The sequence below is a fragment of the Eublepharis macularius genome, chromosome 11 (assembly GCF_028583425.1).
Source record: "Eublepharis macularius isolate TG4126 chromosome 11, MPM_Emac_v1.0, whole genome shotgun sequence".
Classification (NCBI taxonomy): Eukaryota; Metazoa; Chordata; class Lepidosauria; order Squamata; family Eublepharidae; genus Eublepharis; species Eublepharis macularius.
Genome location: NC_072800.1, coordinates 12,671,610 through 12,689,326, shown reverse-complemented (window position 1 = coordinate 12,689,326; position 17,717 = coordinate 12,671,610). Strand labels below are relative to the sequence as shown.

The 17,717-nt window shown below is 46.3% G+C and overlaps 2 protein-coding genes across 3 annotated transcripts in view; both read left to right on the top strand.

Annotated features, from left to right (window-relative positions):
- The window catches only part of LOC129337659 (uncharacterized), a 50,015-nt gene extending 44,734 nt beyond the window's left edge, over window positions 1-5,281 (top strand). The window contains exons 15-17 of the mRNA XM_054991545.1: window positions 1,179-1,263; window positions 1,984-2,445; window positions 3,784-5,281. Coding sequence (XP_054847520.1) covers window positions 1,179-1,263; window positions 1,984-2,445; window positions 3,784-3,863 — 627 coding nt within the window. The 3' untranslated portion in view covers window positions 3,864-5,281. The remainder of the gene's footprint in view (window positions 1-1,178; window positions 1,264-1,983; window positions 2,446-3,783) is intronic.
- Window positions 5,282-13,303: 8,022 nt separating this feature from the next.
- The window catches only part of TEX10 (testis expressed 10), a 30,307-nt gene continuing 25,893 nt past the window's right edge, over window positions 13,304-17,717 (top strand). For both annotated transcript variants that reach the window (XM_054991584.1, XM_054991585.1), the window contains exon 1: window positions 13,304-13,377. The gene's annotated coding sequence lies outside the window, so the exon portion shown is untranslated. The remainder of the gene's footprint in view (window positions 13,378-17,717) is intronic.

Sequence of the window (17,717 nt, the reverse complement as noted above, 5' to 3'; positions counted from 1 at the left end):
TTTGTACCCTCCCTCTCGATTCATCTTTCCCTCCTTCCCTTCCCTTGGCAGCATCTTTCCTTTTCTTCTGTTCCACCCATCTGACTTTTTCTTTTCTCCCCACTTCAGCTACTATGTCTCTCCCCTTTCCCTGTGTCCTTCTGTCCTTTCCATCTTTTACCTTTTTCACTCTCTCTTCTCCCCTCACCTTTGACTGACAGAAACTGAAGCTTGGATGGCTCAGCAACATTGTTGTGGTTGCCTAGCAATCCCCACAAGGGCCACTGAAATCTCAGAACATTAACTTGTAAGATCTCAGTGGGCATCCATCTTTTAAAGCCTAGAGATGTTGCTTATTTTGAGGTGTTTTAACCACCCCCAGTATATTTAAAAAAAAAGATTTCTGAATTTTCTGAAAATTGGGGCTTCTGCCAGGTATGTAGAAAATTCCCCCTCATTTCTGGATCCAGCGTGTGAAGTTTTTGATCCAGACTCTAGGTCTCAGTTCACAATTAGGTATAATGATGAAGGCAGGAAATAGAGAGGCAAAGTAAAGAGAATCAGCTATTTTAAGGCCCTGAAAGCAAAGAGCAACTTAGGGTGTTAAAAAATTCCAGAGCAATCGGAGTAGGGCAGAAATGGCAACTTTCTGTTTTCTCTGCTTCCTTTTTAACCTTCCCAGTGGGACCTGGGCACCTCACTAATGGCAAAGATTTGTAAACCACAGATGCATGTGGAGGTGGATCCCATACCTAGCATCAGGGAATATCGTGTGAATTTGAGATCTGTACCATCTGAAACATGGAAGGAGGAAGCATGAGTCTTTAACACTTCTTATTCCACCCCCTTCCCATAGACTTCTTCCTAATGTCTTGAAACACTCTGAAATGTTTGTGTTTACAGGAGTCTGACGTGGTTGTGGAAAACTCTGAATTCTAAGTACCAAAAAAGCCATATTTATTTTAGACTGGGAGCTCATGAAATGCTAAGTGCCTTACAGCAAAACAGAACCTGTTTGGGCTCTGTATGGAGGCTTATCCCTTTGCAAGCATTCACTAAGAAAAACACATTTATGTACTGAATTTTGATGCACCTTTTGGGAAATCAGCTTTATTTACTTTTTATAAAGTTGTTTCTCTCTGATTATGGATTTAGAGATAGGAGATCATGTGTATCTTGCTGTCTTTTATTTTTTTAAGAACTCTAATGAGGGACAGCCATACGGATATATGGGTGGCCAGTCAGAACAGAGGACCTCTGCGGGAGCTGCTGGGCGTGATATGGGTAAGAGAGCTCCTGGAAAACATATAGAAGAGGATAAAGACAGCTTTGGGGAGCTGGGGGGGGGGGTTCAGCCTGCCAGTGGGACAGAGTCCATTGCTGAGGAGGGTTGGTTTAGAGATGCAAACTATTATTGATCAAAGCTAGACACATTTGTACAACAGAAGACGCAGACGAGTGGGAAGGATTGGTAATAAGTTGTGGCCTTGCGCTATGTTTCCAAGAGGTGACATTATGCTAGTAAGGCTTGCAACCCATAACTTTTTTTGTGTGTAAGAATTTTGGGGTGAGGTGGTGACTATTTTGGGGTGAGGGTGCATTCCCTCTCTGACAGTGGTAAGAAATGGTATTTTCCTTTACCCAGGACAGCAATTTGATGTTAGAAAGCCAGATTTTTTTCTACACAGAATGTATTTGTGGAATCAAAATCAAAAAGAGTCCAGTAGCAGACATCGTCCACACATTTCAAGGCTGTATCCGCCAAAACGAGGAATTTGAATTTAATGAGTCAGGGTAGGACCCTAACACAAATATTGCCGGGAAGGAGGTGGATGGCTTTCTACTGAAACGGAATGTTTTGAGCGTTCCTCAAGGATAGTTCTGCCTCCCCCAGGTGCTACTGTAGTTTTGGTTTATGAAAAGAAGATTGAATTGAAGCGAGAACTGTTATCTTTCTCTTTATACCCCTAAAAAAAGAAGTTACCAGCTTTTCTTCTCTGTCAGATTTTTCAGAGTGGGAGCTTCCCGTCGAACAGTCCTTTGAAAATACGGGAACAAATCCCGATGTTAAGACATCTGTTAAGCGAAAAGCATCAGAGACAAACACGCCTTCAAAAGATGTTAAAACTCAAAAACTTGGAACTTTCAAAAACACATTTCAAGAAGTACCTAATGAACCAGATTGTGATGCTGAAGAGCCAGTTGCTGCCCAAGAGCAAGGTGCTGCCCCTCGTGACGCTGAAGGGCCAAGTGCCGCCTCTCGGGACCTCCAAGGCCCTGCCCAAGGAAAGGATATTCCCTCTTCAGTTCAAAAGCAGGCCAATGTACCTGTTCCTTCTCCTTCGCTGCCATCCGAATCTGAGAGTCAAGTCATTGCAAAATTTTTCAGCAGTATAAGAAATATGGATGCCGATGAAGTCGCTGCCACTTTACAGAAAATAGCTGAGTCCAACCCTACGTTCAGCGGTAATTTGGTTTCTGCATTCATTTTTTTTCCTTTGGGGGTGGGAGAGGTTGTAGGAGTCAATAGCCAGATTCTTTGATTTTACTGATATTAAATAGGTTGAGTCAAATCTGAATTAAACACATAATGAACAGTATAATGGGAGGGGCAGCTGCCAGAACTTTCTGTGCTGCCTTGGTCACTGTCAATGCTGCTTCATTGCCGCCTTTCCCTGGCAGTGGAGAGGGAGAAAGGAGAACATTGTGGCAAACGTGCTCCCTCTATTTGTGTGTTTGTGGGCCTGCGTGCGTGGGAGCTCAGGAAAGAAGGGGTTGAAAACTTCTTGTTTGCCCATCACAGCAACCATCATCCATCTACGCCACCAACCACCACCAGTTGCTTGTCCTCTCTTTCTGCCCATCTGCCACCTTCTCTTCCCTGGCCATGCCCGTTCCACCATCACCAGTGACCACTTTCCCTAACAGTTGTCTCTTTCCTTGACGTTGCCTGTGCAAACAAAGTCAGTGTTTCTTCTGCTTCCCCACCAATGGTTAACACTTCGGGGATTTTTCTGCCCCTTTGAGGGCTCCTCCAGACCTGCATAAGGTATCTGTTGTCTGTATGTGGCCCTGGTCTCTGGGTTTTCTGTCTGCCTGGGAGCCAGGTTCAGAATTAAGATTATATGGTGCTAAGCACTGATTCTCTCAACAGGAGTTTTGTAATTGGCTTAAAACCCTGGCTGTGTTCAACTGTGGTTCTCTGTCAAATTTCTATCTTGCTTTTCCTCCAAGAAGTTCTCCCCTCCTGCATAGTTCATGGAAGTGCCATTGTCAGCTTCAGAACGGATTGGGGGACGGGGTGGCAGTTGAGAGTAGAGAAGGAAGGCTCGATCCCAAACTCCATCCCTTAACCACAGCCCCATCTGCTTGAGTGTTTAGTTGCCATCTGATCAACACCGTCTCTAAAATGCCCAATTAACTTTTAGGTAGGGACTGTGCTGTTTACGATGGTTGTTGTGGATTTTCCGGGCTGTATAGCCGTGTGCTGTTTACATTTTTAGCCCACAAGTTTATAGACTTAAAAACTCTTATTTACAACTACTGCTAAAAATGTAGAAATACCAGGTGAGAACGTTCAGTGGCTACGTGACAGCGGGGCATCTTGGCTCCTATAGATGGCGGTTTCCTGTCCGTGCAGGCTGTCCTTCACGCTTTTCTGCAAGATTTCAGCTTTTCTCAAACATTGTAAACTGCCAGAATTTATTCCTGTGTAGCGATCATTTACCAATGGTTTGAAACAGCAATTTTCATTTAAAGCTTGAATGGAAGATAATTGGGGTCTCCTCTTTTCTCTTACTCAAGGAATGGATGTCCAAAACGTGATCAAGATACTAACTCAAAGCGGGAACCTGAAACCAAAGAATACCGCCAGCAAAAGTTAAAGAAACAGCATTTAGTGTTGTTGTTGTTTTTGTGTGATATATCCTAACTTCGGTTTTAGGGTTTTTTTTTAAAATACCAGCATTTAATCCAAAATTAAAGATGGAAATGTTTATTTTTGCCTTTCTCTTTTAAAGCATGAATATTCTTTTTCATTCTGGTTTATGGTGTCTGCTTGTCCGTCAGCTGAAGATGTATCCTGTTGCAACTCTGATTTTCCTGGCATAAGCTATTTATTATCCTCTGCTGTTAGGAGGGTCACACCAAGTCAGTGGCAAAGAGAAACAAGAAAACGCTGAGTGAAGGTTAAATGGAAGAAGAACAGCATATCCATTATATTTTAAGATCGACAGCAGTGACTCTGTGTAGTGTTGCAGCCTGAAAAATTTCCAGGCGAGGGCACAAGAAAATCACCGGTTGAAATGCAGCAGTGTTGCATTGCTGAACAACACTTGACCAATTCTCACCCTGCTCCTAGCCATACCCGGTGAAGGGAATGGCTAGTTGTGCACCTATCAGAGGTTTTTTTTCTGTAGAAGGAGCTGTATATATATGGGGAGAAGCTTCTTGTGTTCAGAACTAGTGTTGTATTTCGATGCGAGTTCAAATGGCGGATATGTAAATAATGTAAAATAATACATTTTCATAACATTTATGTTAGGTCTGTGTTGATATCACCCAGATCCACTTGCATCACTCCAGGTGGGCACTGTAGGAGTTTCCCAGACTACAATCTTTATACAAATAGGTGTAAAATTAAGTATTGTACAATGAGGGCTCTACCACTGTTACAAAGCGTTATCCCTCTCTTGGGGGAAACACTACTTTAAAACTGGTACCTGGAAAAAAAGGATTTCTTCAACCGTTCTGAAGCAGTGCATTACCCACTAAACCACAAGGCTGTCTTGAGATGATTATTGTCTCTTAGTAGTAGAAAAGTGCAGGAGTTCAGTGGCACCTATAAGACCAACAAAATTTATGGTAGCCTACCACAAATTTTGTTAGCCTTATAGGTACATCTGGTAGGGTAGGGGCTTTCGTGAGTCACTGGTCACTTCTTCAGATACATCACCTCTTCAGGTTATCTGAAGTGAGCTGACTCACGAAAGCTCCTACCCTACCACAAATGTTGTTAGTTTTATAGGTACTCCTAGACTCTTGCTCTTTTCTACTGCTATAGACAGATGAACACAGCTACCCATCTTGATCTGTTCTCTCTTAATAATTGATTATACCACTGTGGTGCCCTACACTGACAGTTGTAGCTGGTAAGTTACAATAGTGATAGATCCTCTCTGATCAATCATGCCAGATATGGAAGGGTTAAACCAATTAAAATGTTATAAATATGACATTTGTCTTTAAACTTAAGTTACATATGAAAGATGTATAGTGAAAATAAATCTAGTTGCAATACTAATCTATGCTGTACGTATATGAGTGTTGTCTCGGTTGCCAGGTTTTTTTCTGAGGCTATTGGCTTTATTTAAATGCCTGTACATTGCTTTTCCCCAAAGTTCGAGGTGACTGACAGCCTTAAAAACGGGTTCCCTAATACATCAGCTCTACGTCACTAAGAAAAATACCTGTACAGCAAACAGTAAAAAATGGCCAAACCCCTTCCAAACAAACGTCCAGATCAACCCTACCCGAGTCAGCAAAAAAACTTGCAGAAAAGCACTGCCTTGCAGGCCTTCCTATGAACAGGCAAGAGAGCAAATGGTAGACTTTTGTCCCACCTGGTGGGAAGGAATAATGAGCACCAGTTGTGTGAAGACTGCAGCTGGAACATGTACCTGGGGAAAGGCCGTTCCCCTCAGGGTAGAGTATTTGCCACTTGCTCTGCTCTCCTTCCTTCCCCTATGAATTCGTCTGTTGCTGACGGGTGGAGTTGTTGTATTTAACGGTTTGTTGTTTTTTTATATTGTAAGCCACACTCAGTGAAGATAAGTGTATCCAAAAACACAAATGAGTTCCGATACGGGGATGTACCAAAACAAATGACAGGATTGCCCATTGAAAATAATGGGAGAGGCTTGAATGCCCATTGGAAATAATGGGAACCTGGAATGCCCATAGACTTGCATGGGCTTCACTGAAACACATTAGAGCAAAAAAAAAGGTGCAAAGAAAACGTGGAATGGATTTTGAAGGAAAGTCTCTGGGCCCAGATAGACTGTTCTGGGACTGGATTTACAGGCCCCTGAGTTCAATGACGTCCCCTGAGTGTGAGAGAAGGGGTCAGTTTCTGACTGGTGGGGTTGTTGTATTTAACGGTTTGTTGTTTTTTCATATTGTAAGCCACATTCAGTGAAGGTAAGTGGGGTAAAAGTATCCAAATACACAAATGAGTTCAGATATGTGGGCCCTGGGTTGTGAAGGCTTTTAAAGGCAAGAGCAAGTATGTTGAACCCGGAAGCATATAAAGTATAACCCAGTCATACTCTGTAGCTTTGGAGCCATATGTACCTCTTTCCGAGCACTGTTCCCCAATGTGGCACCTGCCCTGTTTCAGGGAAATAGTTGGGGCTTATGGTTGGCAGGTGGTTTCCACTTTGAAAGAATGAATAAGCTGCAAGCCACCCTAAAATGCAGGCTCATGCCAGGGAGGGAAGTAAATGTGATTTTTTTGGTTGATGGTTGCCATGCCTCACGTGGGGTGAGCCACCTTATGCTGCCACCACTCTGGGACTTAGGGTCCCTTGGGAAGGCCCAGAGTACCTTCCCAACCCTTCTGACCTCCGTAGCTTGGCCAATAAACAGGCATGAGGACCAGGCAGAGTAACAACAAACAAAAGCGTTTATTTACAAGGAGGTCAGTTAATATCAACCAAACAAGCAGGGTGCCTTAGCAACAATAGATGGGTGAAAGCAAAATAAAAGCCCCTAGTGTAACTGAACTCCCTGTCCCTGTGTCTGCCAGGCCTGCCGTCTCACCCTACCTGGATGAGGGCCTCTCCCCCTAGCAGGAACCTCTGGCTTGCTCCCTGGGAGAAAGAATGGAGGCTTTCCCCCTCCCAGACTTATATAGCACCAGCCCCCTGTGTTCTGATTGGCCAAAAAGGGTGCCAAAACGGCCCAGGGGCTCCTGGGAATTGTAGGCAGGCCTACTCCCACTGCTAACAGGCTTCTGAGGCCTTGCTAGGCCTTCCTGCCAGAGCGTGACAATGGTAATGGTGAATTTGGCTGTCCGTGAGCTGCAGAGTGAGTATTGCTGGTAGAACCTATTGTAGTTGTTACCAAACATCTGGGTGGCCACAGCCCTCGGATTCCCTTTAGCTCTTTTTCTATCAGCCAGCCATCTTCAACTGTCCACCTACTACTTGGGCCTTTGCCCTTGAGGTTTTCATGTGCTCCAGTCAGCTCCCTCCGTGGAACTCCTTTGGCAGCACTTTTCTATAGTGGCTTTACTGCCCTCTGTACGAACACGGCATCATATACCCTGGAGCATTTTCTTAGAAGGGTATGGAAACGTAATAAAGATGAACTGTGGGAAGACAGTGAGTCCTCTACATAGTTCCTGTTCTCAGCTGGTTTTGCTTGATCTCTCTTTCCCTTCCTCCTGAAACTCTGCACAGAAGTTCCGTTTCCCTTGAAGACCAGCTGTCCAGTACTGCTTGGTGCCGGTAGTGGAAAGCTGATTTATGGCAACTCTGTAGGGTTTTCAAGGCAATAAATGTTCAGAGGTGGTTACAATTGCCTGCTTCTGTGTACTGCTTGCAAAACTTAAAACTGATGGCTGTGGGAAACCGTATAACCAGGGGGTGGCACTGTCTGTTTTTCTTACCCAAAGCCCCAAAATTGCATATGCAAAAATCTTGGGCATGCCTGAAGTAATTATTTGCATCTCAACTATTGGTTGGAAGTAGTGGAATATTATTAAACTGTCTTATGTTGAACAGTGTAACTCAGAGATTTTTAGCCAACTGATCACTGGCTTTTAAGTATGTGTAAATATTACAAAACATCAGTAGGATATCAAATGTAGACACCAACTTCTAAGATGAAAGAAGTATTAGCAGTCAATGTGTTGCGAGTTTACTGTTTACCAAAGGAAAATTTTCTCCCATTTTCAGAAAATCTTTATTTTTTTTCTCTATCAGCATGGGAGTCTGCAATATGGTGTATATGAGTAACAAGAAACAAAAAAAAACTGTGTTACAGTGGAAAAAGTAATTTTTTCCAATCTACTGCCCCTACACGTTTCATTGACACTTCTTCACTACGCTGATGCATAGTGGTGGTATATTGGGATAAAAGCAGGGCTCATTTCGAGGGGGAACGCACAGGAACACAGTTCCAGCAGTTCCCCAAAGAGGTCACATGTCAGGTGGCCATTTGGCCCCGTTTTGGCCTGGATTGGGGCTGAAACAGCCTTGATCGGGCCTCTGACGGGTGGTGGATTACTCTCCCACTCAGCAGCGGCCCGATCCTGACCATTTTAGGTCCCTTTCTGGCCATTTTCAGCCCCCTTTTGCCATTTTGGGCCCAATTTCGGCCCTGAATGGCCAGGATTGGGTCCAAAACAGCCAGGATAGGTGATGTCATGGGGTGTGGCATATGCAAATCAGTTATGCTAACAACACACTTCTGGTGCTGTCAAGAATATGCTAATAAGTTATGCTAATGAGTTCCTCCAGCTCTTTTTCTATGAAATGACCCCTGGATAAAAGTACTTTTTCCGCTGTACCACTTCTTTGTGTTTCTTGCTCTGTATTTGGTGGGGCCTTTTTCTCCCATACTTCAGTAACAACCACCAACTAGATCTTAACAACATAAGAGGTGCTCTGTTGGATCAGACCAGTGGTCCATCTAGTCCTGCATCCTCACCCAGTAGCCAACCAATTACTCAGTTGAAGAAACCATTGAGGTTGTGTTCAGATACTACTTCAGGCTGACTTAACATAACTTGCATGTGAACTGGTCTTGTTGCCATTTGCATGGTGAATCCCACTTAGAAACAAATTCTTGTTACCCTTGAATGCATCAACATGGGTTAACCTCCTAACTGGAATTTAGAGCAGGGCACAAAGGCTTTCTCCCCGACGGTGCCTGGTAGTGGCATTCAGAGGTTTACTGTCCCTGAATGTGGAGGTTCCCTTACCTCACTCTGGTTAGCAGCTGCTAATAGACTTATCTTCAAGGAATAATTTCATTTATATACCGCCCTTCAGGACAACTTAACGCCCACTGAGAGTGGTTTACAAAGAGTGTTGTTATCCTCACCGCAATCATCCTGTGAGGTGCGTGGGGCTGAGAGAGCTGCGAGAAGCTGTGACTGGCCCCAAGTGACCTGGCTTCAAGCCCAGGAGTGGGGAATCCAACCCAGCGCTCCAGATTTGAGTCCAGCGCTCTTCACTACTACACTAAACTGGCTCTCTTACCCAAGAAACATGAAAATCCAGTTGCAAACAATTGCTAAAAAGCACTGAAAGCACATTATCCCAAATGTGTGGAAGCCAGGGCCGGATCTACGGTTGCCAGTGCCCAGGGCAACTGTAGTTAGGCTCTACGCGCGCGCATAGCGCGCCCGCGCTCCTGGCGCTGCGTGATGAGGTCACTCCCATGATGTCATCACGCTGGGGTGCCCCCCTGCCCCCACAGCAAGCTGGCTGTCCCAGCGTGCCGCAGAGCTGGCAGCAGCGTGGGTGGCTGGGAGGCGCTGGTGGAGAGTGCTGTCAAGTCACAGCTGACTTACGGGGTTTTCGTGTCATGATTTGGCTGTACCAGGAAGGCCTAGCAAGGCCTCAGAAGCCTGTTAGCAGTGGGAGTAGGCCTGCCTACAATTCCCAGGAGCCCCTGGGCCGTTTTGGCACCCTTTTTGGCCAATCAGAACAGAGGGGGCTGGTGCTATATAAGTCTGGGAGGGGGAAAGCCTCCATTCTTTCTCCCCGGGAGGAGGCCCGAGGAGGTTTCTGCTACGGGGAGAGGCCCTCATCCAGGTAGGGTGAGAAGATTAGTCGCCCTAAGGCCTTTGGTTTATTTTACTTTCACCCAGGGTGGATTTGATTTAAATCACGATTTAAATCACGATTTAAATCACTAGTCATTAAGGCTTGATTTAAATCATAGTTTTCTACATAAAGACTAATTCTTGCTGGTATAACTTTAATATGCAAGTAGGTGCCTGCCTTACCAATAAGTAAAGGAACTTCACTAAAGTATTCCCAAACTGGGTCTCTTTTATGGCCTGCTGCCATTATAGGTTTTTTCCTCCAAGGAAAGAATGTGATAAACCTCAGGTCATACACACAAAAGATCCAAAGACTTGTGCAGTATTGTGCTCAAAAAGTTTCACTTTCATCTTGTACTGCTTGCTCCTCCCTCCTTACACTTAGTTTCTTCTTGTGCAGATCTATTCCACTCCAAACAATCAGAAAAATATTGTTTCTATTCACTGAACTTCTTGAAACTTAGCACTGGAGGGGTTGATTCTGTCTTCATAGGTTTGTAGAACAATAGGATTAAGGTCTTTTTCTCAACTCTGTTCATGTTATAACATTTTTGCTGTGAAGAAGAGGCATGTGATCTCTGCTGAGCTGACACAAATTCAGTTTTGAGAACTGCAAAACCAAGCATCTGTGATAGTATCTTGTAGGCAGAGAAACTGCCCAATAATCTTACAAAAACCTCTGGAAGAGCATGACATTGTGAATGGATTAATGGAATTTATTTACCAAAAAAATTAAACATATACAGCCTTATTCTACATAATTAAAAACTAATCTTTATTTCATGATGGAATAACCTTTGGAAGGTAATATATTTTCCTCAAAAAGCATTTTATTTAAAAAAATCCAATTTAAATTAAAAAAAATCCGATTTAAATCAAATCCGATTTTTTTTGATTTTTTTAAAAAAATCATTGATTTTTATCCACCCTGCTTTCACCCATCTATTGTTGCTAATGCACCTTGGTTGCTTGTTTGATATTAACTGACCTCCTTGTAAATTAATCCTTTTGTTTGTTGTTACTCTGCTGGGTTCTCATGCCTGTTTATTGGCCAAGCTAAAGCTACGGAGGTCAGAAGGGTTGGGAGGGTACTCTGGGCCTTCCGAAGGGATCCTAAGTCCCAGAGTGGTGGCAGCATAAGGTGGCTCACCCCACGTGAGGCATGGCAACCATCAACCAAAAAAATCACATTTACTTCCCTCCCTGGCATGAGCCTGCATTTTAGGGTGGCTTGCAGCTTATTCATTCTTTCAAAGTGGAAACCACCTGCCAACCATAAGCCCCAACTATTTCCCTGAAACATAGGGCAGGTGCCACATTGGGGAAGTGCTCAGAAAGAGGTACATATGGCTCCGAAGCTACACAGTGAGTATCACTGGGTTATACATTATATGCTTCCGGGTTCAACATACTTGCTCTTGCCTTTAAAAGCCTTCACAACCCAAGGCCCACATATCTGAGGGATGTACTAAAACGAATGACAGGATTGCCCATTGAAAATAATGCGAACCTGGAATGCCCATTGACTTGCATGGGCTCCATTGAAACACATTAGAGCAAAAAAAAGGTGCAAAGAAAACGTGGAATGGATTTTGAAGGAAAGTCTCTGGGCCCAGATAGACTGTTCTGGTACTGGATTTACAGGCCCCTGAGTTCAATGACGTCTCCTGGGTGTGACAGAAGGGGTCTGGGACTGGAATGACAGGCCCCACACTGGAATGATGGCCCCTGAGTGTGCCAGAAGTGCTCTGGGACTGGAATGACAGGCCCCTGACTGGCGGCCCCTGGGTGTGACAGGTCTTTGGGAGTGGAATGACAGGCCCCTGACTGGAATGATGGCCCCTGGGTGTGAAAGAAGGGGTCGGGGACTATAATGATGGCCCCTGGGTGAGACAGAAGGGCTCTGGGACTGGAATGATAGGACCCTGACTGGAATGACAGCCCCTGGGTGAGACAGAAGGGGTCGGGGACTGGAATGACAGCCCCTGGGTGAGACAGAAGGGGTCGGGGACTGGAATGACAGCCCCTGGGTGAGACAGAAGGGCTCTGGGACTGGAATGATAGGACCCTGACTGGAATGACGGCCCCTGGGTGTGACAGAAGGGGTCGGGGACTGGAATGACAGCCCCTGGGTGAGACAGAAGGGGTCGGGGACTGGAATGACAGCCCCTGGGTGAGACAGAAGGAGTCGGGGACTGGAATGATAGGACCCTGACTGGAATGACGGCCCCTGGGTGTGACAGAAGGGGTCGGGGACTGGAATGACAGCCCCTGGGTGAGACAGAAGGGGTCGGGGACTGGAATGACAGCCCCTGGGTGAGACAGAAGGGGTCGGGGACTGGAATGATAGGACCCTGACTGGAATGACGGCCCCTGGGTGTGACAGAAGGGGTCGGGGACTGGAATGACAGCCCCTGGGTGAGACAGAAGGGGTCGGGGACTGGAATGACAGCCCCTGGGTGAGACAGAAGGGCTCTGGGACTGGAATGATAGGACCCTGACTGGAATGACGGCCCCTGGGTGTGACAGAAGGGGTCGGGAACTGGAATGACAGGCCCCTACCTGGAATGACAGCTCCTGGGTGTGCCAGACTATGTCTTGGATACTTGCTAATGCTATGTCTTTAAACATGTATATGTTAGCCTTATGGTAGTGTATTGAAATGTATTTACTTTATACTGATTGCATTAACTTCTGTCACACCCAGGGGCCGTCATTCCAGCATGGGGCCTGTCATTCCAGTCCCTGAGCCCTTCTGTCACACCCAGGGGCCGTCATTCCAATGTGGGTCCTGTCATTCCAGTCCCAGTAGAAAAGAGCAAGAGTCTAGGAGTACCTGTAAGACTAATAACATTTGCGGTTGTTATTAGTCCCAGCCACCCGGCTGCCTTTTGCCTTTCCCCAGGACAAGGGGCGGCCGGCTTGCCGCGTGCCCCTTGTAGTGGGGAAAGGCGAATGGCAGCGCGGGTGGCTGGGAGGCTGCCCGCGCCGTTCGCCTTTCCCCAGGCGCGCTCCCGGGTCTGGCAACTGTGCCCGGCGCCCTCTCTTTGGCGGCGCTGGGGGCAGACTACCCCCCCTGCCCGCCCCCCGTCGATCCGGCCCTGGTGGAAGCAGCCGCAATGAACCCCCGAAGACCCTCACGGCAAAAGCGCTTTTGCGGGTAACCCTGAGAACCTCCGTCCTCCCTCGGCCAGGCGGGTCCAGCTCCGGGTCGTCCCTTGGCGAACCTCCTTCGGCCAACCAACCAACGCCCTTCGCAGGCCGGCCTGCCTTTCCCCGCCCGGAATTCGAAATCCCGAGCGCGTATGCGCAGTAGAGCTTCTCGCCGCCGTCCTTTTCTTCTTCCGCCCCAGCAGGTGGCGTCAGAGCCGAGCAGAGGCTGGAGAGGGGAGGCGCTCTTTCCCGAGTGAAGCCACGTGCCTCTAGAGGGCCGCAGAGACTTCCGGGGGCCGCGGCGGAGGGCGTGTGCCCACCCCGGAAGGAGTTCTTCGGAGGGGCTGGCCGTTGGGCCTCGGGCGGGCCGTTTCAGGCTCGGGAGCCGGGCGCGCTGTGGAGGCTGGGAGGTGAGTGCTGGAGAGCGCCGGGCCGCCTCGCTGGCTCCCGCCCCGGCCGACTGGCGCGCGGCCGTTCCCTCAGGCACGGCTGCTCTCCCGCCGCGCTCTCGGGCCCCCCTGCCGTCTTTTGACGCATCCCTCCGCGCCTTCTCTTCCCCGCCGCGCGGTCTCCCCGGGCGCCTCCGAGGCCGCGGCCGTTGGGAAGCGAAAGAAGCGCGAACGGCCGTTGGCGCTTCTTTGGAGGGGCGGGGGCGGGCCTCGCTCTCCGTCGCCCGTCTGTCTGCGCGGCGCCGCTTGAGATGGCAGGCGCTGGCGGGAGGGTGGGAAATGTAGGTGTCGGTGAACTAGACGTCCATTAAAATCATATAGGAAATTAGAAAGATAGAGATCCGTTTCGTTTTTGTAAGATGTAAATGATGTTGGAAACAAGGTATCAGCAGGTTGATAGCTATGTTTTACTTCTGTAAGAACAAATTCCTTGGTTTGAACACAACTCTTCTGGTGGTTAGGAGACGAAGCACACACTCGGAGGAAGAAAACTGGCTTTAACTAGAGTTATGGTTTAACTCAGACTGTCACTGTGGCTAACCATGATTTGGGAAAAGAATATAATTGGGGGTCATACAAGAAGGGACCCAGTGCAAGAGTTATGCTTTCATCTGACCATCTGTGACCAGAGAAGCTGCGAGATGTGTTCTGTGTCTCCAGATCTTCTGGTGATCTGGTTGAGGCCTTAGGCCACTGCTTGACTGCTATGGTTAAATGGCTGATAGTGAACAAATCAAAACTGAACCTGGACACAGCAGAGGTAAATACAGGTTGGGAAGCCTGATATCTCAAAGGAGTGCCGAGTTACGTTCCCGCTATTGATGGGGTTCAGCTGGTCCTTGCTGACTCGGTCAGAAACCTAGGGGGGGCTACACTGGACTCACATTTACTGCTGAAGAAATCACAGACACATTTTCTTTCAACTTATTTTAGTTTAGAAGATAGCCCACTACTTTGACTCCGCTGATCTGGCCACCTGGATCCATATCATGGTAACAGAGAAACTAAACTGCTGTAATGCACTATACAAAGTTATCCTCTAAAAGTCTACTTGGAGACTTCAGTTGTTGCAGAACATCACACCTCAGTTATTATCAGGACTTAGCCAGAGCATGCATAGTACATCTATCCCACAGTCGCTCTACTGGCTGCCCATCAGTTACTGGGCGCGATCTAAGGTGCTGGCTCTCACATTCAAAGCCCTTGGGCCCTCATATTTGCAGGACTCCCTCTCCTCCTGTGTCCCATCATGACAACTTTGTTTATTTGAACCGGGCCTTCTTACAGGTGCTACCCTGCAAACAGGCAAGATCAATAACTGCCTCATACACATGAATTCTCAGTAGTAGCCTCACCTTGTGGAATGGCCTGCTTGAGAAGGCCAGTCAGGAAGATCCTCACACTTCTGGTGTTCTGCAAAACTATGTGAAATAGAATGGTTCGGGAGAGGGTTTTTTTAAATATAGAAGTAAAGTTATGTTAGAATGGTTTAGGAAGTGCTTTGATAATGGACATGGGACTGAACTATGCTACTGCATAGTATGTATTTTTTGTTGTTGATCTATGCATTTTCTTGCTCTCATTGCATTGTATTTTTGCTTATGTAATACAGTTTTTCACATCATGCTTAATACTTATGCTTTGTGTCAGATTTCTGCAATCCTAATCCTGTTACATTGTCTATCATAAATCTCATCCTGTTGATTGCATTGATTTACATTGTGTAATCCACCTTGAATCTCAGTGAGAAAGGTGGTAATAAATATAAATTTAAAAAATGAAAAATCTTGTGAGGAAGAATTTGTGTGTATAGGAGTTGTCAAGTTAGCTTCTTACCTGCAGTCCTGAGTAGAACACTCTAGTCATAGGTTTACCAACAATGCGAGAATAATTACTGATGTGTTTGAAATTCTTTGACTGTTCTAATGTTCCCCAGACTTCAGAATTTTGACACATGGTGATGATGTAACTGTAAAATGGCTGCTGCAGGAGGCAGGTGCCAACTGCAGAATGTCAGGGAATGAGGTTATGCATAACTCTAACAGTAAATCTTCAGTCAGAAGTTCTGTGTAACAGAATACCTTTTAAAATGAACATATTGTTTCCCAATGTTTTCTTGCGTATGCACAGCTTACCTTTAGTCACACAGATACATATGGTGGCAGCTGCTGCCAAAGCAACATTTTCAAAAAGCCTGCGTGGTCATTTAGAAGCCCTGCAGGGCAAAAGCCCCATCTACTTTCTAAGAACACATGGCGGGCACCTGAAGACTTGGCGGGTGCTATGGTGTCCAAAGGAACCCCTTTTCCAAACTGCTACATAAATGCTTATTATTGCTAGATTGCCATTACCATTCTTTTGTGTCTCTGCCAGAAGTGAAAGCAGTGAAATGTCAGTGGCCATAAATAATAAGGGGAGAAAGACTGTTTAACATGCTACAGTTCCCTCTTTCTCTTTGACTTGTTTGTGGTAGTAAGATAAGCCCCCCCCCCCCCCATCGTGAGGGCAGCAGCTTGGGAGGTATGCAAGAGGAGCTGTAGTGTGTTGAAAAAGGAAGGTTTGTATGTGAATATTCAAAGTGGCCATCGTTGGAGAGAACAGAGCATAATTTGTCAAAAGTTGTGATTAATGGCTACACTTCCTGATGGTTCCTGAAGTAAATCCGTGTATATATTTAATATTTCATTTTGGGGTTTAAAAAAATGTAAATGACCGTTTTGCTTGCTACATGTAGTTTAGAGGCCGTGACTGGGTGGTTAAAACAGAGCCAACTGAAATTAACTCTCATGAAAATGGAGATCCTGCACTTGGGCTGTGGACTATTAGGTTTGGGAATCTGGCTCCCAAACCTTGATGGGGCACCACTTGCCCTTGTGCAGATGGTGAGGAGTCTGGGTGTGGTCTCGGATGCCTTGTTATCAGTGGAGGCCCAGGTCACAGTGGCTACCAGGTCTGCATTTTTCTATTTTTGCCAGATCAGGCAGTTGTCCCTTATCTTTTCACTCATGACCCAACTGCAGTGATCCAATAACAGTCACCTCCAAACTCGACTACTGTAACTTGCTCTGTGCTGGGCTGCCCTTGGGTCTGCTCTGGAAATTGCAATTGGTTCAGAATGCAACAGCACATATCCGTGTGGCGGTCCTGTCTAAGTCACATACAACACCTGACTTATGCCGATTGCACTGGCTCCCAGTTGAATTCCAAATTAGGTTCTAGATTTTGGTTTTAATCTTTAAAGCCCTTAACGGACTGGGACCGAAATACTTGCGGGATTGCTTCTCACTGTATGTTCCCTGAAGGGTGCTCCGTTTAGCTGATCAACATCTTCTGGTGATCCCTGGCCCCAAAGACATCCGCCTAGCCTTGACTAGGGCCAGAGCCTTTATGGCCCTGGCACCAACCTGAAGGAAGTCTCTGACTGTAGATCTCAGGGCCCAGTGGGACTTGTTACTATTCCGCTGGGCCTGTAAGACCGATGTTCTGCCAGGCTTATGGATGTGGTTGAGGTTGGGCAATCTGTCTAGTCGGGCATGGGGATGGAAAGAGGATATTATTACCAGTCTTGAAACAATCCAAAATCAATTTCTATGTCGAATTCTGGCTCTTCCCAAGGGCGCGCCAGTCGCCCTAATGAGAGCAGAAACAGGTCTGCCCTCTTTGAGGGTGCGGGTGCACCTCGTGGTATTAAAATTCTGGGGAAAAAACAAAGCAGCCGGACCTGATACACTCAGATATCTGTCATTTAATCAAATGCTATCTGAGGACCCGGTGTGCCACTGTTTTTTTCATAATATAGTAAACAGATATTCCTTCCCTGATGATCTTCTTAACCCCTCAGCAAACCCCTCAGTCATCTTCGAGACTGGGTCTATAAGCATGATGCCCTGATAGATAGACAGGCGGTCTTGAACTGTCAGTCAGCCTCTTGGTTTAAACTTTTCAAGTGCAATCATTCTAGAGCATCTAACTTAGTATTGCAAACTATAATCTTAGAGCAGCCTTCACATCCCTACGCTTCGAAACAATACCAACTGCAGTTTTAGCAGGCTGCTACAGTAAAATACCTAAGGACCAGCGCTTCTGTCCCTGTGGAACATCCGCAGTTGAGGATTTACCTCATTATATTCTTAACTGCCCGTTGTATGCCCAACCTAGGACTAAATTTCTTTCTGAGATGTTGCCCAACCTTTGTACCCACTGAGATCCTGAGAAGATTGCAGTTTTATTGGCCAATTCTGATGCTAACATATCCTACAAAATGGCTTTATATGCCCTGGCTGCAAAAAGAATACGGGCTA